The 23781-nt window shown below is 36.6% G+C and overlaps 1 protein-coding gene across 4 annotated transcripts in view; it reads left to right on the top strand.

The window, feature by feature from the left end:
* Positions 1-23781, top strand: part of RARS2 (arginyl-tRNA synthetase 2, mitochondrial) — a 91018-nt gene that overhangs the window by 49584 nt on the left and 17653 nt on the right. For 2 of the 4 annotated variants that reach the window (XM_050788062.1, XM_050788064.1), the window contains 12 exons: positions 6092-6250; positions 7363-7469; positions 12307-12402; positions 15439-15499; positions 16725-16801; positions 17270-17394; positions 17971-18038; positions 18123-18232; positions 18668-18763; positions 20049-20123; positions 21605-21668; positions 22120-22191. In XM_050788062.1, the coding sequence (XP_050644019.1) occupies positions 6092-6250; positions 7363-7469; positions 12307-12402; positions 15439-15499; positions 16725-16801; positions 17270-17394; positions 17971-18038; positions 18123-18232; positions 18668-18763; positions 20049-20123; positions 21605-21668; positions 22120-22191 (1110 nt within the window). Of the gene's footprint in view, positions 1-6091; positions 6251-7362; positions 7470-12306; positions 12403-15438; positions 15500-16724; positions 16802-17269; positions 17395-17970; positions 18039-18122; positions 18233-18667; positions 18764-20048; positions 20124-21559; positions 21669-22119; positions 22671-23781 lie in introns of those variants that run through there. The other 2 variants (XR_007725074.1, XM_050788063.1) reach the window with 2 other exon arrangements.

Raw genomic sequence — 23781 nt, 5'->3', positions numbered from 1 at the left:
GCATGCCAGGGTAGATATTTAGACTAAACTGTGGGATCTAAGAACACAAAGTATATTGATTTCTTTATTACGGCTAGCAGATATTTAAGAATGTTAGCACAGGTGTTTGAATACATTTTACTTCCAAGAGAAGTCACTATTTGTCCTTAATTAGACAGGGAAGAAAGTGTCTTTGAAGAGGAACCTCTACTTCACTTTTTACACAGAGATACCCCATGATGCAGAAAATACACATACCTGCTTAGAGACCTTGTGTCATTGATTTAGAGTGCAGCATGACATGTGAGAGTTACTCTTTTTATCTTTCTTCTGCCCCACCTCAAAAGATTTTATTTAATCTTGCAAATAGTAAACCTTTGTCTTCTATGACATTTTATTTTTATCATTTATTTATTTATTTAAGACAGGATCTTACTCTGTTGCCCAGCCTGGAATATAGTGGCACAGTCACGGCTCACTGCAGCCTTGACCTCCCAGGCTCAGGTGGTTCTCCCACCTCAGCAACCCAAGTAGCTGGGACTACAGGCACACACCAGCACACCCGACTAATTTTTTGATTTTTGATTATTTGTAGAGACAGGGTCTCCCTATGTTGCCCAGGCTGGTCTCGAACTCCTGGGCTCAAGCAATCCTCTACCTCAAACTCCCAAAGTGCTGGGATTATAGGTGTGAGCCACCACATCCAGCCTATTTCATTTTTTAAATAGCAATAGGGTCTTGCCATGTTGTCCAGGCAAGTCTCAAACTCCTGGCTTCAAGTGATCCTCCCACCTCAACCTCCCAAAGTGTTGCGATTACAGGCATGAGCCACTGTGCCTGGCCCTACATAGGTATAGGTTTTGTGGGGTTTTTTCGCCATTTTGTGGAGGCGAAGTCTCAATATGTTGCCGAGGCTGTGCAATGTTTTAAATATTTCAGGAAAATCTGTTTTCAAACTCCACAGAAACCTAAGAGTATGTTCCTTTCTATGCAGTTTAATATAATTTCCTGCCTTTAGAGACTCAAAAATAGTGGAAGATTAACATCTGTGTCAGAGGTTATTTACTGATGGGTACATTTATGGAAGCCATAAGGGCAACAAGGTACTTCTGTGAATAACTAAAAAGTCGAATAATAATTGTGTTGCTTTCATTAGTGTTCTTTTGCCTAATAGATTCACCAGGAAACTGCATTTAAAGACAAGAGAAGGCAAGTCAGATACACCCACTTTGCTATTTGTAACAGACGACAAGGCCATTAAAGTACTCACTTGCTCTTTTCCTTCTCCTTTTGCAGGACAGAAAACATGCAAAGCCTAAAATGGCAGCCTACAGGTTATTATATATTTATGCGAATTTTGTAGACTCAGTTTGCATTTTAAAATTACATTTGTCACTTTGGATTACTTTCAAAAACAACTGTTAGCATAAATGAGGACTTTTTTTGAGCTTTAAGCAAATGTTAATAAATGATGTTATTCTGTTTCTAAAAGAAAATAGCATAGGTGGTAATACAGAGGCTCTGCCACATGATTATTTCTGGTCACCAGAATAGGTGACCAGAAAGTCAGAAATACTGATTCTAAGCTTGGAAAGTGCTTGGTGTATTGGTAAATAATGTTGGTTGATATTTGAAGGAAAACTTTAAGACGATCTGCATTTATTCTTTCTTATTTGTGAAAATCTGTTTTCTCAAAGCTTTGGTCGAACACTTGTTTTTTTCCTTATCGAGTTGTAGTTAGTAGTGAGTTCTCTGAGAGGAAGGACCATGTCTTCGTTATCTTCCTTATCCACAACCCTGAATACTATGGCTTGCAGTAAATGCCTGAATGAATTTGCTCTTATAGTTCTCTTTTGCCCCCTTCTCTAATTATATATAAGTTGTGGAATATAAAATGTATTGTTTGTCCAGGAAATAAATAACTATTATAGGATACACTAATTACCATTTATCAGAATTGAACTTACTTTGTTAACACAGTTTACTGCGGAGGAAACCACGGGCCAAACCCAGGATTCTGGCACAGGTAGTCTGGCTCCTGAGTGCTCTATGCAGTGAATGCCCACACACCCCCACTATAGAATGGCTTTATGAGCCATTGATTTCCATTGGTTTAATTATGTATATAGAATTTTCCTATCTTTCATCCCCTGAGTTGCTATACCAGGGACACAATTTGTAGTTGAGTTTTGGCACTTTCAACCTTCTGGCATATTTGTTTGACTTTGGCAGAGGCCATCCAGTAGCAGATTTTATGGTCTGCCTTCCTCTAAACTGCACTATGATCAGTATTCTCTAAATTGCACTATAATCAGTATTAGTATATTCAGTTTCTCAGCTAGCTTGGAAATATTATATGATAGTTGCAGAATTTCTTTGATGAAAATATTTAACACCCACAGTCATTTATTGCATTTCCATTTTGGTGCATATGTTTCACTACTGGTTTTTCTCTGTACCTTATAGCATTTTTTTCCCATGACATCTAGCTGTTTTGTATATGGACCTAGGATTTTGTTGGCCAGCATTTGAAACTTTAATTATTCTAATTTTTTTTTTTTCCAGTTACAAAGCAGGGAAGTAGTTTTGTTATAGTTCCCTCTTACCTTGTAAATTGGCTGTTAAATAACTAATTTTTTTTTTTATTTAGAATTCACATTAGTGATTCAGGAAAATATTTGCAGTAAGCTTTAGACAACATATCAAAAAGCCTTTCCACTTAATTGAAAAGTAATTTCTTTTTTCTTTCGTGATGGAGTCTTGTTCTGTATTTTTAGTGGAGATGAATTAGCTCAATTAGTTATTTTTTTACCTACCACATTTTGGCTTTATTGTTAACTGTTTACAGTATTGATATATTCAGTTTTAATTATGTGAACTCATTTGAATGTCTTTAATTTTTCATTTCATACTAGAAATCAACTGGCAGCTAAGAAATTTCTGATCAAGGCATGAAACAGCATTAAACAGTGAAGTTGTTCAAATTATAATCATGATTATTTTTACATATTCTTTTCTAAACAACGAGGTAAAAATTCAATGCATTTTAAGATGACATAAATATATTAAAACAGGGTCTGTGGTTTCTAAGTTTTGCTAACCATCCTTAGCAGTTATTGTCAGTATTTCTAAGACAAGCATGACTATAAGTGGGGTTAGAGCCCCACATCAAGGAGTTGAACTGTGCCCACGTGGCTAATGGTATTCTAGGATCAAATATAAAGGGATAAGAAAGGTTTATCCTACTACTTTTAATTTTCGTGCTTAGTTCTTTATATTTGGGCAGATCAGCCCAAGAGCTTGCTGTAATTATCTCAGTTAAATTCAAAATAAATTTTTACACTTTTTGGCAGTCCCAACATCTAGAAATAGGGAAAAGGGAATAATTTTTTTTAAGGAAGTCTAAGACATTTAGTTTATTCCCCAATGGAAACACAACTGGTTTTTGTGTTTTCTTTTAAAAGAAAAATTGTGTTTCCATCCTCAAAAACTTTACTAAGCCATGCTGTCTTATTATCAAGCCCAAATTTAAAATTGCCTTTTTATCTCATTGTGTCTAAATCTAGCCTTAAAAGGAAGATATCTTCAAAATGCGTACTTGCCAAGGGTAAAAAAGGTTCATGCTAACTGTATAGTTTTATATTGTGCATTTATAGGTATATCGAGAAGTGCTTATTAAAGCTCTTCTCTTTGATAGTGTCAGTTAATTTTCACTAATGTTTGTTTTATAACTACATATTGCAGAAATACTAAGAATATTCACATGTTTTAAGGGCTTTTTGATTTAATTATTTTTATTTTTTAAGAAAGAGAAGATTCTGGTGAAGTTTTTTCTAAAATAGTCTTATCAGTAGCTTGAATGCATAATAGATTTTTAAATGTTTGGTTATTTGAGTTTAAAGTCCTAGATTTAAAAACAAAAAAACTTCACCCTGGAGAAAGGCTTTATGGAAAAAAAAAAAAAACTAAAGTCTTTTGTGAAAATAAGGACATTTTGCAATGTTTGCTTATAACTTGTGTGTACATGTACATATGTGTGTGAGATAGAATCGAAAACCATTTGTGAATATATATTTATGTTTTTAACATCTGTATACTGGACTGTTAAGCAGTTGGCAATGGCTGGGTCATTCAAAAATCAAGAAGTCTGCAGTTTACCATCTTATGGGGACCCTCTTTGTTTTCCCACACCTTACCAAAATCTTCTTTGTTTTCTAACTGACATTGTACATATTATTCTGGACTTACTAATAGGACTATGTAAACGTCACCTTTTTATGAGATGTGTCAGGTATCCCAAGGCCACCCCTCTCCCCGATTCAGTGATTCACTTGGAGGACTCACAGAACTCAGCATAGCCTTACTTGTGGCTATGATTTATTACAGTGAAGGGATACAAAGCAAAATCACAGAGGGAAGAGGCACATATGGGGTAAAGTCCAGAGGAAACCAGACTTTCCAAACTCCCAGATTTTCCCAGTGGAGTCACACAAGGTACACATACTTCTAGCAGCAGATTTTGAGAGTACATATGAAATGTCCACTGGCAAAGTTCATTAGATACCCTATATCCAAGGTTTTTGTTGGGAGTTGGTCATATAGGTACCCTCTGCTTAGAATGTCCTAAATCCCAAACTCCCAGAAGGAAAGCAGAAGTTCAGCCTAAGCTGTATTGTTTGCACACACAGTTTAGGCACAGTGACCACTTTTATCAGTTAAGTTGGTGGAAACATTCCCAAAAATCTAAGTTAATAGATGCCAGCCGGTGGCCAACCTTGCAAGCAGGATGTTTTAAATATAACAGTATCAGGCCTGCTATGTTAACTCTTTTCTAGGGGGAAGAAAAAAAGATAATTTTAACTTTTATTTAGCAGTATTTATTTATTTAAGTCTGTCATTCCAGTAATTAACATAAATCATTTATGAAAGGTGAAACTTTCTTACCTTGAGAGATGTTTAATGCCCTGTCCCGTTTGTTGGTAGTATCTAGTGGGTATAAGCCAGTGTGTCCTCCAGCAATAAAATCATTTTTTCTATCCAAATACTACTGTCTGGATATTTTGATAATAACACTGTAAGAGTTTAGAAGCCTTATTTTTTCATAGTTTACTCACCAATTTTTATTGCTTTCATGAGACTTTAATAGCTTTCTGAGAATAACGTGATAGTAAAGTTGTTGATGTTTCAACCTGCAAGTGAGTTACAATTTGTAAATAAAATATTTGTAGTCCATATGTATAACTTCAGTACTACTTGAACTGTAATATTAGTATTTTAATGTCATTTATTAACATTATATTTTGGAGACTGGAAAATGATTGAAACTACATTGGGAACCCAGATTCCTAGAGCTGGTAGAGTAAGCCTGAGCCCTTAATAAGCCATCAACTCCACCCTAGTCCTTGGCTGGGTATGGAACTAAACCAGCTAAGACAGGTGATGCAAAATAAAACTCTGGAAGAGGCGCTCCACACAGTTTTTAGGATCCTAAGTTTAGAGTATAATTATACTAACTATCTAAAAGCTGTCTTTTTTACCAAGATCACCTATTTTATTGGTCTTTACACAGTAAGCTGTTTAGAGAACTGTTTTAAAATATTCGATTAAAACAAATGCTAAATCATCCTTTAGCTGTTTTCTTTGCCAGATCGAGCCATCCTACTTTATTCAACCTTTCTCAGTGAAGTTACAGGATAATAATATGGCGTTTCGAAAAAAAACAGAAGAAATGCCAGCGTAGTCTTAAATAGATATTCTTACTCTGGGGGTCTGTGGATTTGGACGGAAAGAAAAAATTATACTTTATTTTCCCTAACCTGTCTCAGAAATTGAGTATTTTCCTCCATTACTATATCACAAATTAATTTTCGGCTATTTGGTTATTTCAAAGTAATTCTTTTCTTCGTAACCCTGTGTATTTTATGAATTTAGAAACATTTTGAGAAGGGGTCAGTAGGCTTCACCAAGGGCCCATGGCAAAAAAGAAAAGTTACACTCTGTAATGTAACTTTTTCAATGAGAATTCTCAGAATGTGCTTTTTTGCTTTCTTTCTGTGTTAGAGATAACAGTGACTGGTTATATACTTCATTTAATGTACTATTGTACCTTTAGGTTTATGTACAAGTCAATAAAGAAGCAGCAGATGATAAAAGTGTAGCAAAATCAGCACAGGAGTTCTTCCAACGATTGGAACTGGGCGATGTGCAAGCACTTTCACTGTGGCAAAAATTTCGGGACTTAAGCATTGAAGAGTACGTTCGTGTTTACAAGGTACTGGTTGACCCTCCCTTCTGCTTTCCCATGATGCGGTGCAGCTCTTGGCTGTAACCTGCATAGTAAAGTTGCTTGTGTTTTAATAATAGATCTGTAGATGAATTTAAAATTAGGACTCAAATTTTGTTTTTTGGGCTGAAAGAACTGCAAAATAATCCTAAACCAGTATCAGGTGATACTCTCATACTTCATTTTTATCTGGCTTTTCTGTTCTAGCATTCCTTCACTTTTTCGTATTTATTTTTTGTTCTTTCATTTCCTTAAACCGGTATATGATAGTTAATAAATTCATTTAATAAACATTTGGTGGGTAGGGGATAATACAACAGCAAACAGAAGAGGAAAACCCTTGTTCTCGTGGACCTTACATTCTAGCCTAGAGACAGAGCACAAACTAAACAAAGATAAAACAAGAAACAACTATTTTTTTATTAGATGGTGTTAGATGCTAGCTGGGGAGATCAGGTATGGAGTCTTTAGGTGGAATGAGGAGAATTTTGTAAAGAAGCCCATGTGACTGGAGTAAGTAAGCAAGATGAATGACAGGAGAAGGTTGAAGAGCTAGTAGCATATGGGGCATAATTCTAGGATTTCTCTAGGGCTATCCATTGCTTTTTGTGGTGATGGGAATCTTCTGTATCTGGCCGTCTCCTTCAGTAGCCACCAACCACATGTGGCCTGAAGTGTGAATAGTGTGACAGAACTAAATTCTCAATTTTGCTTAATTCCAGTTTAACAGTTTGTCACTTGGGCCTAGTGATTACTGTATTGCACAGCACAGTACCACTGTGAGGACTTGACTGGTATAGTGGAAACTATTAGGAGGTTTGAGGAGAGGAGTGATTTTTTTTTTTTAAACAAAAATAAAGAGACAGGTCCTCGCCATGTTGCCCAGGCTGGTCTTGAACTCCCGGGTGCAAGTGATCCTCCTGCCTCAGCCTCCTAAAGTGCTGGGATTATGGGCATGAGCCACCACACTCAGCCCTTGATTTAATTTTTATTGTGTTCATGTGTATGACAGGTGGTAGAGCATCCTTAATTTTGCCTTAGGGTAAGGATAGGAGATTCAATTAACATTTCTTTGTCTTTTTGTTTCTGAACTCTTTTAGCGTCTGGGAGTATATTTTGATGAATATTCAGGAGAATCATTTTATCGTGAAAAATCTCAAGAAGTCTTAAAGTTGCTGGAGAGTAAAGGACTCCTACTGAAAACAATGTATGATCAGGTTCCTGTTCTTTAGTAAAATTATTTGTTCTTTGAAATTGTTATTGATGTATCCTTTGAGTAAGGACAACAGAATGCAGTGTGCAGCTTTCTTGGGATTTTTTATAGTGCTTTTTCCTGTTCAGAGTACTTTCCCACATTCTGTATTTTGCTGCCATAGCAAAAGCTGTTAAGGTTTGGAGAAACGATGTTACTTGTTTTTTTATAAAGATGGGAACTGAAGCACGGAAAATACAAGTGACCTTCCTAAGGTCATATAACCTAATAATGGTATAACTGAAAAAAGGAAATAAATCTTACTATCTTCTGACTCAGTTTTACCTTTTAAAAGAAATCCCTGCCTTTTCAAAAAATATTTAAGGCAGCATGTGAAAATAAGTATACTATAACAGGCTTATAAATGAGGAAAATGATGAAAACAGGAAGTAGAGGCAGGAAAAGTAATATGAAGTCAGAGATGATGTTAGCATATCCCTCCTGGAATTCTATTTCCTTGCTTATGGTAGGTTTTTTTCTTTAAAAAAAAGTTGTGATTGATGAATGACACATTGTATATATTTATGGTGCAGAACATGATTTGATATTTATATGCATACTGTGAAATGTTTAAATCAAGCTAATTAACATATCCATCACCTTTACATACTTACCTATGATGAGAACATTTAAAATCTCTGTTAGCAGTTTTCCAATGTACTATGCATTATTGTTAATTATACTCACAATGCTGTACAATAGATCTCCCGAACTTACTCCTGTTTAACTTTGTAGCCTTTAACCAACATCTCCCCATTCCCTGCCCTTGGTAACCTCCATTCTACTTCTCTGCTTCTATGATTGGAATTTTTTAGATTCCACTTATGAGACTATACAGTATTTGTTTTCTGTGCATCGTTTATTTCACTGAGCATAATGTCCTTTCAGTTTATCCATGTTATCACAAATGACAGGATTTCCTTTTTTTTAAGGCTGCATATTACCTGTTGTATATTTTAAAGTCCACTCATCTGTTAAGGTTAATTCACATCTTGGCTATTGTGAATAATGTTACAATAACTATGGTAGGGCAGATTTCACTTGGACATACTGATTTCATTTTCTTTGGATGTATACCCCGATGTGAGTTTGCTGGATCATATATATGGAGGTTCTGTTTTCAGTTTTTTGAGGAACCTCCACGTTGTTTTCCATAATGGCTATACTAACATTCCCACCACTAGTATACAAGGGTTCCCTTTTATCCACATCATTACCAACGTTCATCTTTTTTTTTTTTTTTTTTTTTTGATAAAAACCATCTTAACAAATGTGAAGAAATATCTTATTGTGGATTGTGGTTTTAATTTTGCGTTTCCCTGATGATTAGTGATGTTCAGCACCTTTTCATATACTTGTTAGCCTTTTGTTTGCCTTCTTTTGAGAAATGTCTATACGAGTCTTTGGCCCACGTTTTTGTTTTTCTTTTTTTTTTTTAAGTTCCCGGGCATGTGTACAGGATGTGCAGATTTGTTGCATAGGTAAATGTGTACCATGGTGATTTGCTATTTGCTGCACCTATCAGCCCATCACCTATTAAGCCCAGCATCCATTAGCTATTTTTCCTGATGCTCTCCCACCCCCCATCCTGCAACAAGCCCCAGTGTGTGTTCTTTCCTTCCTTATGTCTCTGTGTTCACGTTGTTCAGCTCCCACTTATAAGTGAGAACATACCGTATTTGGTTTTCTGTTCCTGCATTAGTTTGCTGAGGATAATGGCTTCTTTGGCACACTTTTTAATTGGGTTTTTTTTGGTGGTGGTGTTGGTTTGGTTTAGTTTTTTGTTTTTGTTTTTCCATTGAGTTGAGTTCCTTATATATTTTCATATTAACCTCTTATCAGATACATGTTTTCCACATATTTTCTTTCGTGCTCTAGGTTGTCTCTTCACTTTGTTGATTGTTTTCTTTGCTGTGCAGAAGCTTTTTTAGTTTTATGCAATCCCATCTGTGTATTTTTGCTTTTGTTGCCTATGTTTGAGGACTACCTCCAAGAAATCTTGGTGCCAAGACTTCAGTATTTTCCTCTAATAGTTCTACAGCTCAGGTCTTAGATTTGTCTTTAATCCACTTTGAGTTGAGTTTTGTACATGGTGAGAGATAAGGATCTAGTTTCATTCTTCTGCATATGGATATCCAGTTTTCCCAATGTCATTTATTGAAGAGACTGTCCTTTTCTTTTTATTTTTTTGAGACGGGGTCTCGCTCTGTTGCCAAACTGGAGTGCAGTGGCATGATCTTGGCTCAGTGCAACCTCTGCCTCCCGGGTTTAAGCGATTCTCCTGCCTCAGTCTCCCAAGTAGCTGGGATTACAAGCACATGCCACCACACCCAGCTAATTTTTGTATTCCCCCAAAGTGCTAGGATTACAGGCGTGAGCCGCCACACCTGGCCAAGACTGTCCCTTTCTTACTGTGTTATTTTGGCACCTTTGTCAAAAATCAGTTGACCTGGCTGGGCACGGTGGGTCACGCCTGTAATCCCAGCAATTTGGGAGGCCGAGATGGGCAGATCACCTGAGGTCGGGAGTTCGATACCAGCCTGACCAACATGAAGAAACCCCATCTCTACTAAAAATACAAAAATTAGCTGGGTGTGGTGGCACATGCCTATAATCCCAGCTACTTGGGAGGCTCAGGCAGGAGAATCATTTGAACCCAGGAGGCAGAGGTTGTGGTGAGCCGAGATCAAGCCATTGTACTCCAGCCTGGGCAATAAGAGCGAAATTCCATCTCAAAAAAAGAAAAAAAAAATCAGTTGACCATAAATGTGTGAATTTGTATCTAGGCTCTCTATTCTATTCCATTGGTCTCTATGTTTTTGTCTGATATGATGCTGTTTTGATTACTATAGTTTGTAGTAGATGTTGAGATTAGGTAGTGCGATGCCTCCAGCTTTGTTGTTGTTGTTGTTGGAGACAGGGTCTGGCTTTGTCATCCTGGCTGTGGTACATTGGTGCTTTCTTGGCTCACTACAACCTCCACCTCCAGGTTCAAGCTATTCTCCTGCCTTAGCCTCCCAAATAGTTGGGATTACAGGCATGTGCCACCACACTCAGCTGATTGATTTTTGTATTTGTTAGTAGAGATGGAGTTTCACCATGTTGCCCAGGCTGGTCTTGAACTCTTGGCTTCAAGTGATCCACCTGCCTTGGCCTTCCAAAGTGCTGGGATTATAGACATGAGCCACCACAGCTGGCCCAGCTTTATTCTTTTTGCTCAATATTGCTTTGGGTATTTGGGGGTTTTTTGTGGTTCCATATAAATTTTATGATTGATTTTTCTATTTCTGTGAAAAATGCCATTGGAATTTTGGTAGGGATTGCATTGAATCTGTAGATTGCTTTTGGTGGTATGGACATTTTTAAAATATTGATTTTTCCAATCCAGTAATACAGGATATCTTTCCATTTATCTGTGTTTTGATTTCTTTCATCAGTGTTACATAGTTTTCAGTGTACAGATATTTTACCTCCTTGGTTAAATTTATTCCTATTTTGGTTTTGTTGACGTTATTATAAATGGAATTTTTTTTTTTTAATTTCTTTTTCAGATAGTTTGTTGTTGTGTATAGAAATGCTACTGATTTTTGGCCGGGCACGGTGGCTCACGCCTGTAATCCCAGCACTTTGGGAAGCCGAGGTATGTGGATTCCAGGAGGTCGGGAGTTCGAGACCAGCCCGGCCAACATAGTGAAAACCCATCTCTACTAAAAACACAAAAATTAGCGGCTCGTGGTGGCGCATGCCTAATTCCAGCTACTTGGGAGGCTGAGGCAGGAGAATTGCTTGAACCTAGGAGGCGGAGGTTGCAATGAGCTGAGATCGTGCCACTGCACCACTCCAGTCTCGGCAACAAAGAGAGACTCCATCTCAAAAAAAAAAAAAAAAAAAAAGGCTACTGATTTTTGTATGTTGATTTTCTATACTGCAACTTTACAAAATTCATTTATTAATTCTAACAGTTTTTTGGCGGAATCTTCAGGGTTTTCTACTTATAAGATCATATTCAGAGTTTTCTATTTATAAGATCATATTGAAAAAAAAATCATATTACCTGTAGAGACAATTTAACTTCTTTTCCAATTTGGATACGTTTTATTTTTGTTTCTTGCCTAATTGTTTTCTAATTTAGCTTTTAGCTCCCTGTCAGCTAAACAGAGAAATACCAGTGAAAGAAGCCCAAACGTCTATAATGTAGAGACAAACCAATTGCTTAAGAGACATGTCACTTTTCATAGTACCAAAGCAAAATTTCTCCTGTCATATTTATAAGGAAGATGTGAAACGTAGTTAATAGCATCCTCAGTAATGTCCCTAAGGAAAATATTTAGATTATCATATGCAGATGCCAAAGTTTGGTCATACAGGAAAGACAAAAATCTGTAGTTTTAATACTTGGGTACTTTGTGGCATGTTAAAAATTAGCCCAATATTGAATGTTGTTATACCGTGAATTAGAAGGAAAATGTGTGACATTTCATAGTTAGGATGCAGCTGCATCTCATTTTTCAACTGGGTATATTAAAGATTTTATTTCTGAGTACCTTATCCGGAACTACAGATTTAAAAGCTAAGATAACCAAATATTAATTACATCATACCCATTCGTAAGAGATTCTTGGTCATATTCTTGTTTTTTACCATTATTGGTTAAAGCTTGAATTGGCATTGCTTATTGCAACTTGGGTAATAAAAATAGCTTCTGGTTTGCTGAAGATAATGTTTTAGATATTACAGTTTTAAAGGTCTGAATTTATTATGTTGCTTCAAAGTTACCTTTTTGCATTTCTAGAAAAGGAACGGCTGTTGTAGATCTCTCTGGGAATGGCGACTCCTCCTCAATTTGTACTGTAATGCGAAGTGATGGTACTTCTCTCTATGCAACCAGGTTTGTAGCCTCTGTGAAGGTAAACATTTGGTTCTAAATCTGTTGCTTTCAGATGAAAAACTATTTACAATTAATTATGCATTATCGAACTCCACAGCTGACGACGTTATTCTATAAGCTGTAAAACTGAAGTACTTCATAATCAACTAAAAGTATTTTACAATGGCATGTTGGCAGGAAATGTATACTAAAAGATGACCACATTAGCTCAGGGGTTTCCTCATGCTGTAAAGAACATCTTACATGCACATAAATACCAGACCTCATTGGGATTTGGTAAAGCAGGCTGAGGGAGAAGGCAGCCATGTCACATTTTTTTTCCATCCGTCTCTGTGACTGACCTTTGTGGAAGGGCCAATCTCTGTTCATCAGTAAGAAGCGGGTTTATCAAGCACTCTTATTTCTGGGACAAAGCTAATAGGAAAAAGAAGCACTGGTGGCAAAAGTGTCTCCCAGGCCAGAATTTTATATTAGGTCACAAATCACTTTTGTAACATAAAGTCATGATATTTTGTTGTTGTTATATTAACTACCGTAATTTGTTCCAAACAAATTATGTACCTTAACACCTGTACTTTAAGCAACCAATCAAGTCTCTTAATTTTCACTTAGGAAATTCATCTCTTACCTTCTATTACTTTTCGACATTTCCCTTTATCAATTCTATGCAATTGGGATTAGGAAATGAGAAGAGCTTGTATATCTAAGAGGTACATTGTTTTTCTAGATAAGCAAATATGTATATTAGACAAGTTTTTTGTATCAACTAATTATTGCTAGACAGATTAAATAAATAAACCCTTGCACAGTAGTTGTAAGAAGTATCCATTGAGAACAGAGGCTCTGTAAGTATTCGGGTCTGGTTAGTGTCTTTTGGGCTATCATTAGGTCTCAATTTTTCCAACACCTATATTTTTCTTTGGAAAAAGAAACATCCCATCAGAAAAGGGGCCCTATGACATGAGATCTCTATAACTATCCTGATTTGGTGTTTTTTCAGGCTGTCATTAGATGTAGACTTTTCTGTGTATTTACCTTAACACCTGTACTTTCTTTTTTCTTTGAAAATAATTGTCTTTTTGCCACTTATTGAAATGTTAGATTTTTCGCTTTGCTTTATTGTCAGTTGCTTCTGCCTTCTAGTGGGTTTCTTATAGAATACCTTTGTGTGGGGGTTGTAAATCAAAGTTGTTATAGCAGACAAAAGTGCAGGAGAATACTGAAAAGCGCAGAGCGTGAGGCTGGAGACCTGGGACTGTTGTTTAATTCTCTGGGCCATGATTCTCTACTTTGTGAAAGGAGAGATCTGGATTAAATGACCTGGCACTTCTTTTGGCTTTGAAATTCAGTTTCTACAAATTCAACCTAGAAATTGTTCTTATTCTTTTGTGTTTTTTCATTGGATCAAAAAGTTTCCCTTTGTTTTGTCCTTGTCTCAAACCAAAAAAAGGTAACACAAGTGTCTATTTGTGACATCATTTTTGTGATAATCTGCTATACAAGTTTCTCGACATTTTAAAAATTATAATCCCTCCAAGCAACCTTTTCAGCCATATTTTTCCTAATTGCCAATTCTCATGAAATTTTATCCCACACATTTTCTGTATCTCTGTATATATTGTATGCATATCTGTGGTTTATGCATGAAGAATAAGATTTTTTGTTGGCCAACTGTAGTGGCTCACACCTGTAATCTTAGAACTTTGGGAAGCCAAAGCAGGAGGATCACTTGAGGCCAGAAGTTTGAAACCAGCCTAGGCAATATAATGAGACCCATCTCTACAAAAAATATGCAGTGGCTCTTGCCTGTATTCTCAGCACTTTGGGAGGACGAGGAGGGTGGATCATCTGAGGTCAGGAGTTCAAAACCAGCCTGGCCAACATGATGAGACCCTGTCTCTACTAAAAACACAAAAATTAGCCAGTTTTTGCCTCCATTGAGAATGCATGCTCTTTGCAATGTCAGGATCATGAGATAGGTACTAATGACATTTTAATGATCCCTAACATTTCAAAAGATCGAGGAATGTTTTCAGTCTTTCCAGTATCATATGCTGTTAATCAAAAATAGCTCTAATTTTAAACTTTAATATTTCATAATCCTCGACTTGAAATTTTGGTTTATTTTTCATTATTTCATATGCCAACTAGATACTTGTATCTAATCAGAGATAAAAGAGAAATTCTGTCAAAGGACTTTATGGCCTTTTTTTTTTTTTTTTTTTTGAGACAGAGTCTTGCTCTGTCGCTCAGGTTGGAGTGCAGTGGCACGATCTCGGCTCACGGTAGACTCCACCTCCCACCTCCTAGGTTCAAGCGATTCTCCTGCCTCAGCCTCCTGAATAGCTGGGATTACAGGTGTGCGCCACCCCGCCCAGCTAATTTTTGTATTTTTAGTAGAGACAGGGTTTTACCTGTTGGTCAGGCTGGCCTCGAACTCCTGACCTCAAGTGATCCTCCCACCTTGGCCTCCCAAAGTGCTGGGATTACAGGCATGAGCCACCGCACCCGGCCGACTTTATGGTCTTTTAAATGCATTAGAAGGTATTCCCCTGACTGACCCAAGACTTTGAAAGTCCTTAGTAATACTAATAGGAGAGTATCTAGACAATACCTGTTTACTACATCATCTATATTTTAAATATGTTCATTAAGAGAATATATTTCAGAGAAGTAATGGGTGATTCTTTTTAGTAGAGACTTAATCATAAAACATTTACCTACAAGACGCTTCACCCAGAGCTATTTTAGTTGTTATTACTACATATTGTAGAACTTTTGTATATTAATTTTATTTATTTATATTTATTTTAGGTTTTACTTTTGCCAGTGTTTTTATTGTTGTTTTCCCCAAACCTATTTTTATCATTTTATATCAAAATGTGGTATTTGAATTGTCTTAAGTGTGGTTGGAATTCCTCAGGCTGTGGGATAATTTAAGTTCTTAATTAGAAAATGCTCATTGCTATTAAATAGGTAAAATCAATTATTACCCAGATCTGCTTAGTAACTCTTGGTTTATGGCCACTTTTTCAGAGATCTTGCAGCTGCTATAGATCGAATGGACAAGTATAATTTTGATACAATGATATATGTGGTAAGTAATCAGAACAAAAAGTTACGATCTCTAACTCATGAAAATTACAGAGGTAGAAATTGGATGCCATGTTGAAAACCTATGGAAAACTAATTATGTAAAACTACAGAGAGAAGTCAACATTAAGTATATTTAAAGTGTGCAACTTCTATTTAAAAGTTTAAACACTTAAAAATGAAAAAGTTTACATTGCTTCATAGTAAGAAAAAATTACCTGAATCAGTAAAATAGTTATGTGAAATTAATATATACAGATCACCATAATGCAAAGTTTTTTTGTTTTTTAGTTTTCAGTTCTGAATTGGGGTCAACAGTTGTTTTTAAATAACTTTATTTTGAAGTAATTTAATACTCACAAGAAGTTTCAAAATAGTACAGTGTTTCCCCCCAAAGATAGTATATAACCATAGTACTTTTATCAATATCAGGAAATTAACATTGATAGAGACCTTACTGAAATTTCACCAGCTTTTACATGTACTCTCCTGTAGATGTTTGTGTGGGTATGGTTTTATGAGACTTTATCACATGTATAGATTCATGTAACCATCACCACATTCAGAATATAGAACTGTTCCATCACAAAACAAACTCCCTCGTGGTCAACCACTTAATAATCACACCTTCACCCAATCCTAACCCCTGGCAGCCAGTGCTCTGTTCTTCAGCACAATTTTGTCACTTTAAGAATGTTGTATAAATGGAATTATACAATATGTAACTTTTGAGATTGGCTTTTTTCACTCAATATAATGAATGCCCTGGAGAACTATCCAGGCTGTCCTGTGTGTCAGTAGTTCGTTCCTTTTATTGCTGAGTGGTATTCTAGTATCTTTTCCCCCTTTCGTTACTTACCATGTGAAACCTTCCTTTTCACTTAGAAGAAAAGTTGCCATCAAATATTTATTTAGAGCTGAACTTTGGTCTCAGAGACTAGGGTCATAATAGCCAAGAGGGCAGAAATTTAAATGGAATACTCAGAAGGTTGAAGTTCACATTTCCTACTGACTCGGTGGAGTGCTACGGCTCTTATTCCCCTCCCTTGTAGAGCACTTCACTTAGACACTCTTCTTGTGGCATCCTCTTTGTGTTTACTTAAAATGTATCGATTGACAATGACTTTAGTGTGTCAAACCTCAAATATCTTAATTTGATTCAAGTCCAACCTATTTTTGTACATTAATTTGTCACTGTTCTTTTATTTTACATATGTTTTCTTCCCAAGACAGATAAAGGACAAAAAAAGCATTTTCAGCAAGTATTCCAAATGCTGAAGATCATGGGATATGACTGGGCAGAAAGGTAATGTCTGCATGGTTCTTAATTGTCTGTGCGGGGTCAGCTGAGCCTGAAAATGTACCTAGTGGTTAAAAGTTTTTCATTCAAATTTCAATTCTTTGTTTCAAGATATTAGTATGGAAAAGTAGATTTGATTTTTGTATTATGTCTTGGTTATAATAATTTCCACCTTACAAACACTTAATAACTGTATTTTTATTAGTTATCTGCTCTCCGTGGCTTAGTTTTCAAAATTCTTAATCCACATCTCCTTTTTCTCCTAAAGGCAACTAGTAGTTTAATCACATGCTATTGATTATAAAGTGAAGATGTGCTTAATGTCCTTTGTAGCATACAAATCACATCAATTTCATTTTATTAATTTTTAAAAACTCTGAGGGTTAAAGTTCAAACCACTCTCTGAAAGGTATTATATGCTTTCAGCAGCAGCTCTTGTTTAGCTTTCAGTTAACTAGATGCCCACTCTTTTAGGTGCCAGCATGTGCCCTTTGGAGTAGTGCAGGGAATGAAGACTCGAAGAGGAGATGTCACTTTCCTGGAAGATGTTTTAAATGAGATTCAATTAAGGATGCTACAGAACATGGCTTCAATTAAGAGTGAATTCAGTTTTTTCTTATTAAAGTCATAACTTACATGCCACTTTTATGTTATTCTGGACTTTGGGCAGTGTGATTTATTATGTCTGTCCCTCCATTGAAGTGTCACTAACTTTGTCAGAAATAGCTTTCACTAATTAGAGGTGCCAGAATTTTTATACTTGCCACTCGGGAATTGGTCACTTCAATAATCTGAATTGCTATAACCTTGGTCCTCTTTTCATGAACAGCTTGAGCATTGTCATTCTGTTGTCTGGGTGGTCACGTGAAGTTTCTATGTTATAATTTGGATTCAAATCACAAGTCCTTATGACTTTAACCTTCATCCTTGGAAAACAGTATCAGATATCCTACAAGTATCTTTTGAATAAATAAATTTTGATTTCTTTCCCTTTAATGTAGGCAGGGGAAATGTCATTATCAAAGGTAAAATAGCCTAAATTAGGAAAGTAAATTACTCATTCTAAATCTGTTCTTGATTGTCAGCATGCATTTTTGGCAGATATTACCTTCACTTGGATCCATGATTGGCACAGTGTCACGTAGAATAAAGATAGCTGCCTTTGTCTGTTTCAGCAACTAAAGAACTCAAGAACCCACAGGAGACTGCAGAGAGGGTCGGGCTCGCAGCACTCATTATTCAGGTCTGTTAAGACTCCTATCTGTGAGGCCCTTTTGTCTGGTACTAGAGCAAATCCCAGCAGTGAAGATTTCCTCTGTCGTTTTAGGACTTCAAAGGTTTACTCTTATCTGACTACAAGTTCAGCTGGGATCGTGTTTTCCAGAGTCGCGGGGACACAGGAGTCTTCCTACAGTACACACACGCCCGCCTCCACAGGTGAGAAGAGGCTGCAGGGAAACCTTGTACTGCACTGTGCTTCCCTAGGTTGGGTCCTGTGATTCTAAGACCAGGGGCCCTGTTTTCTCGGCTTTTCCAATATCTTCTATTCAGATCTGACTAGAGTAGGCCTTCTTTTAGGGAAAAAAATTTTTTTTATTGAGCATCTATGTTAGAAATATATTTATATGTATTATCTTAGTCCTCAGAATAATCCCGTCGAAGAATATACTGTTACCTCCATTGTGTATGGATAAAGAAATAGATTTAGGAAAATTAAAGTATCAGATCAAACAGTGTTGGCATCAAAGTCTAGGGCTGTATTAAGGAGACCAAAATTGTGTATTAGAAGGTGATGTTCATCACTTGGAGCTCTGTGCCCTTGTATGACTTTTTAATCTTTTGATGTTTTTAACTTTAAACTTTTGATAACAGTTTGGAAGAGACTTTTGGATGTGGGTACCTGAATGACTTCAACACTGCTTGTTTACAAGAGCCACAGTCTGTTTCAATTCTTCAGCATCTTCTCAGGTACGATGTTTTCTAGGGATCATCAAGTGTGCTTCTGCTTATCAAAATGGCTATTAGCATTTTTGCTGCCCAGTCGAGTCAACAGGCCAGTAGCTGCCTTCTGCCTCTAGACTTTTCCCAAAGGGATGCCTAAAAAGTGATTATTTGCATTTTGAGCGCAGAGGGCATAGATTAAGACAGTGCTCAAGGAGGACAGTCTTTAGGTCTTCAGAATATTATCACTGATGAATAGCACACGTGTCTAGCCGCCTCGGGCTCACAGAAAGCCTTATAAAAGCATAACCTTTTAGTTTGAGAAAGAGCATCTTCTTGCCCTCTGTGATAAGTGAAGGAAAACACCTGCCTTTGTGCAGCTTCCCAGAGACTGTAAGTCCTTCATTTGCCTCTTGGTTTCAGTTCATAATCTCAAATACATGTATCTGATGCTCCCATGCTAGGCAAGACACCACACATTTTAGCTCTGACGGGCATTGTTGGTGAAGCCAAACATGCCAGAGCTTAATCTCTAGAAGGGATGTGGGTGGTTATGAACAAGGCAGTTTTCTTTGATTGCTATATAGTAGTCAGTGGTTCTTTCCTGGGATCAGAAAAATTTACTCACATGTACAATAGCTAATGTGAGGAAAAATAAGCCACCTGGGTTGTCTTAGCACTGAGGGTAGACTTTGGTCATTTATATTTTATATTCCTAAACATGGCTGGAGGCTTTTTACATTCACCAGCCATGATTAAAATTTTTGATGTGGACTAGGTCTAGGGAATAGCAAGATGATTTAGAAATCCCTGCCATCAAAGAATTTGTAAGACAGAAAATGTTCCTTTGCCTACAAATGTACACACAGTTTTTTCATATCCTTCTACTCTTTTTTTTTTTTTTTTTTTTTTTTTTGAGACAGAGTCTCGCTCTGTGGCCCAGGCTAGAGTACAGTGACTGAATCTCGGCTCACTGAAACCTCTGCTTCCCGGATTCAAGCGATTCTTCTGCCACAGCCTCCCGGGTAGCTGGGACTACAGGCGCTGGCCAACACGCCTGGCTACTTTTTGTATTTTTAGTCAAGAACGGGGTTCACCATATTGGCCAGGCTGGTCTCAAACTCCTGACCTCGTGATCCACCCACCTCGGTCTCCCAAAGTGCTAGGATTACAGATGTGAGACACTGCGCCTGGCCATACCTTCTACTCTTAATCATGTCAAGTCAATCTTATATTCATGATCTTTTAATGTCTAATGTCTTAGTGTAACATGTACAGTCTTTTCCTGTTCACTGTTCCTGTCATCTTTTAGGTTCGACGAGGTGCTTTATAAGTCATCTCAGGATCTTCAACCCAGGCATATTGTCAGTTACCTTCTAACTTTAAGGTACTTTATAATCTTCCTGTTTTCAGATGTTTAATGGCATTTGAGACCTTTCTTTCATCTAAAGGTTTCCTATAAACAAATTCCTTGGTCTAAAATTTTATGTGCTTTTAGTTACAGGAATTATTGCTTCAGAATCTATACAAATTAGCAGTTAATGTTCATTCATTCAGTGATACAAGGTACTGTCACCAAGACTGGAGAATGGGAACTGACAACTCCACAGTTACAGCACAGTGCATGTGTGTTATGTTAGAGTGAACATAAGAGACGGTGTTAGGGCAACCAGCCCAGCCTTGAGAGATCAGAGAGGGCTTCTCAGAGGAAAGGAGATACTAATCAGGAGAAGGAGTGTGGCTGGGAAGAAGAAAAAAGCCCAGAGTTGAGCAAGAGCATAATAATACATTTTAAAGGATTCATAAGCATTGTCCTGGGAGGCTGATAAATGAAGCGTGTATAAACCTGTTTGCCATGTACTGAGGCATTTAAACTTATTTTCAGGACAGTGGGGTCCATACAGGAATTTTAAGCAGAGGCACAGAAAAATAAGCTAGAAAACTTAATTTTTCTAATATTTAATGACAATTTCATGGTGTCTATTTTAAAAACTTGAAATCGAAATTATTGAGTCCACCCTTGTATAGCAGCAGCTGTATCTTCCACAAAGCTATTTAATAAAAGAAATTTTGCTTTTACTCAATATTTATTGAAATCAGACACTTATCAGGACTGTTTTCTTGATTATACTTTTTACCTTGTCTTCTCTAGATTTATGTAAGGATTTTTTTCTTCCTTTAAATGACACTTAAGACATACAGAGGTGAAGAAGTCTTTTTTTTTTTTTTTTCTTTGAGATGGCATCTCACTCTGTTATCCAGGCTGGAGTGCGATCTTGGCTCACTGCAACCTCCACCTCCTGGATTCAGGCAATTCTGCCTTAGCCTCCCTAGTAGCTGGGATTATAGGCGTGCACCCTCATGCCCAGCTAATGTACAAAATCTTATGAAATATCATTTTATCATTAAAACTGATGTCTTAAGTATCATTTCTTTGACACGTTGTTATACTTGATGCCATACCTAAATTTAAAAAGATACTTTAAAGAAGAGTGGCCAGTGTGTGTGGAGAGTGGATAACTAGTTTCTACCCACCTCACTGTACAGAGGAAAAGGCCATGCTATGTTATACATTTGATTGTAGGTTGCCTAAATGAGGAAAAATGATTAGAAAAGAATCCTTTATATTTGTAAAATTAACAATGAAATCATAATCTTAAGAATTGCCCACCTCTTAGTAGTAGAATAGGACCGAGATCTAAAGCTTGAGTTTTGAATTCCAGTTTCAACTTTACAGTTTTGAATACATCCTTTAATGGTTCTTTGCTTTATTTATTAAGTTGAAGGAGTAAGATTAGGTATCAAGCTCATATCTTACAACAGGAAATTACTGCTGGAACCGTCGTGATTTCTCTCTTCCTGTTTCAGTCATCTTGCAGCTGTGGCACACAGAACACTACAAATAAAAGATAGTCCTCCTGAAGTGGCTGGGGTATGTTATGTTGAATGTTTTCTGTATAATCCCTAGCTCCTCAGACTAATATTACTAAGTCAGTCTTGTAAATTTTTCTAAAATAGCATTCTGTTGTTCAACTGTAGCAGTGTACTTCCTCAGCTAATAATTAGGCTGTAACAATCAATGTTTATATACTTCCCAACATACTAGACTATGAAGCACATTTTCCTGCATGAAATATTATAGTGATAAGTTCCCTTATCTGAAGGCATACTGTATAATACTATCACTCCCACTCCATGATACTTTATGTACAGGTCTTACTATAAGGGATGCTAGGAATTTATCTTCTCTTGCCTGTAGTAACTCTAGGGCACTTTGACATATTGTTCCTGCTTTAAATTAGAAAGAATTACCTTTAAAATCATTCTCATGTATTGAATACATTCCTGTTATTGAATATTTTAAATCATTCTTTATTTTGTAGGCCAGACTTCATCTTTTCAAAGCTGTCCGTTCTGTCCTAGCCAATGGAATGAAACTTCTTGGAATAACACCTGTATGTAGGATGTAATTTCCATTAAAATGGCTTTTAAAATGTCAAATGAACTCTAATTATCTATTCTGAGATGCCTTACTGTTCAGAATAATTTTTTTTTTTTGAGATGGAGTTTCTCTTGTTGCCCAGGCTAGAGTGCGATGGTGTGATCTTGGCTCACTGTAACCTCCACCTCCCGGGTTCAAGCGATTCTCCTGCCTCAGTCTCCTGAGTAGCTGGGATTACAGGCATATGCCATCACGCCTGGCTAATTTTTTGTATTTTTAGTAGAGACGGGGTATCTCTATGTTGATCAGGCTGGTCTCAAACTCCCGACCTCAGATGATCCGCCCGCCTTGGCCTCCCAAAGTGCTGGGATTACAGGCATGAGCCACCATCACCAGCCAAAGTTAAACTATTATTCTGTGTCAGAATCTGTATTAAGTGTGACTTGTCAAGTTATTCAGTCTTTATCCTTAAATAAATAAGTCATCTGAATTATCTTATGGTCAGTAGATATTTAAATAGACATTGAGTTTTTTTAAACCCAAAGCTTTGTGGTCTAATGGGGGCTAAAGGATTTGAGTTTAAACTTTGGCTTGAAATTTCTTACCATGTCATATTCTTCCAGAAACTATTCTTACATATGATTCTATAGTAGATTATACATGATTCAGAAACTATTCTGAAATGATTTAATGTTTTCATGAAATAAAAGAATTGGTGGGGGGGAAGTATCAATTTTCTTGTAATTGTGGCTAGTTTGGAATAAACATAGGGAGATCAAAAATAAGCATCTTTCTGTCAGTATAGCTGACAGCTACTCCTAGAGACAATAGACCTCATGCTTCCCTTTGAGTTAACATATACAGGTAACTCTTACTGTGTGAATTCAGGAACTAAATACATTTTAATAGCAAGGAATTACTTGTAAAGACATTGAATTAGGATCTTTTTGTAAAATGTAGTCCATTAATTCAACCATAATTTGAAATGGAGTTTCTTATAGTTTCCTTCATATATCTTCATATTGGTGACATACATTTTGTGTGGCTTCATTAGATAACATGAGCATGGCTTAGGCAACAAGAGTAGGATGTGGTGTGTTTGATCAGTATGGCCATCCTCATCAGCCAGCATTTCCATTCAGGTCTGCTATAATTTATTCTAAATGTTGCTAATAGTCTTTTGAATACCAGTGATAGTCTATTTTTATGAATAAAGAAGCAAATTAGCACAAACTGAAGCTTCTCTAGAGTGAAAATTGTTTCAGATTAGCAATTATGACTTACCTTCTTAGTCCTAGAAAAGATTCAGCCTTGCAATTCCAATTTAAGTAAATAACTCCCAGATAGATAATTTTCGACTGCCAAATTTTTCTTAGCATAAACCAGCCAAGGGATAAAAATGTAGAGACATGTTTTACACATCCAATATAAACTTTCCCCTTCCAAGATCAGTAGTGTCTTCCTGAGTATTTGAATCTTGAGTGAAACCATACAGGAACAGTAATGGGTAGAGCCAAATCTTTACAAAAGCTAAAAAGATTTTTCATTAATTCTTAGAACCTAGACACCTGTAGCCCTGTTTGTGGACCTTCTTAAAAATTCT

Source organism: Macaca thibetana, chromosome 4, assembly GCF_024542745.1.
Source record: "Macaca thibetana thibetana isolate TM-01 chromosome 4, ASM2454274v1, whole genome shotgun sequence".
Classification (NCBI taxonomy): Eukaryota; Metazoa; Chordata; class Mammalia; order Primates; family Cercopithecidae; genus Macaca; species Macaca thibetana.
This window is presented reverse-complemented; position numbering and strand designations above follow the sequence as displayed.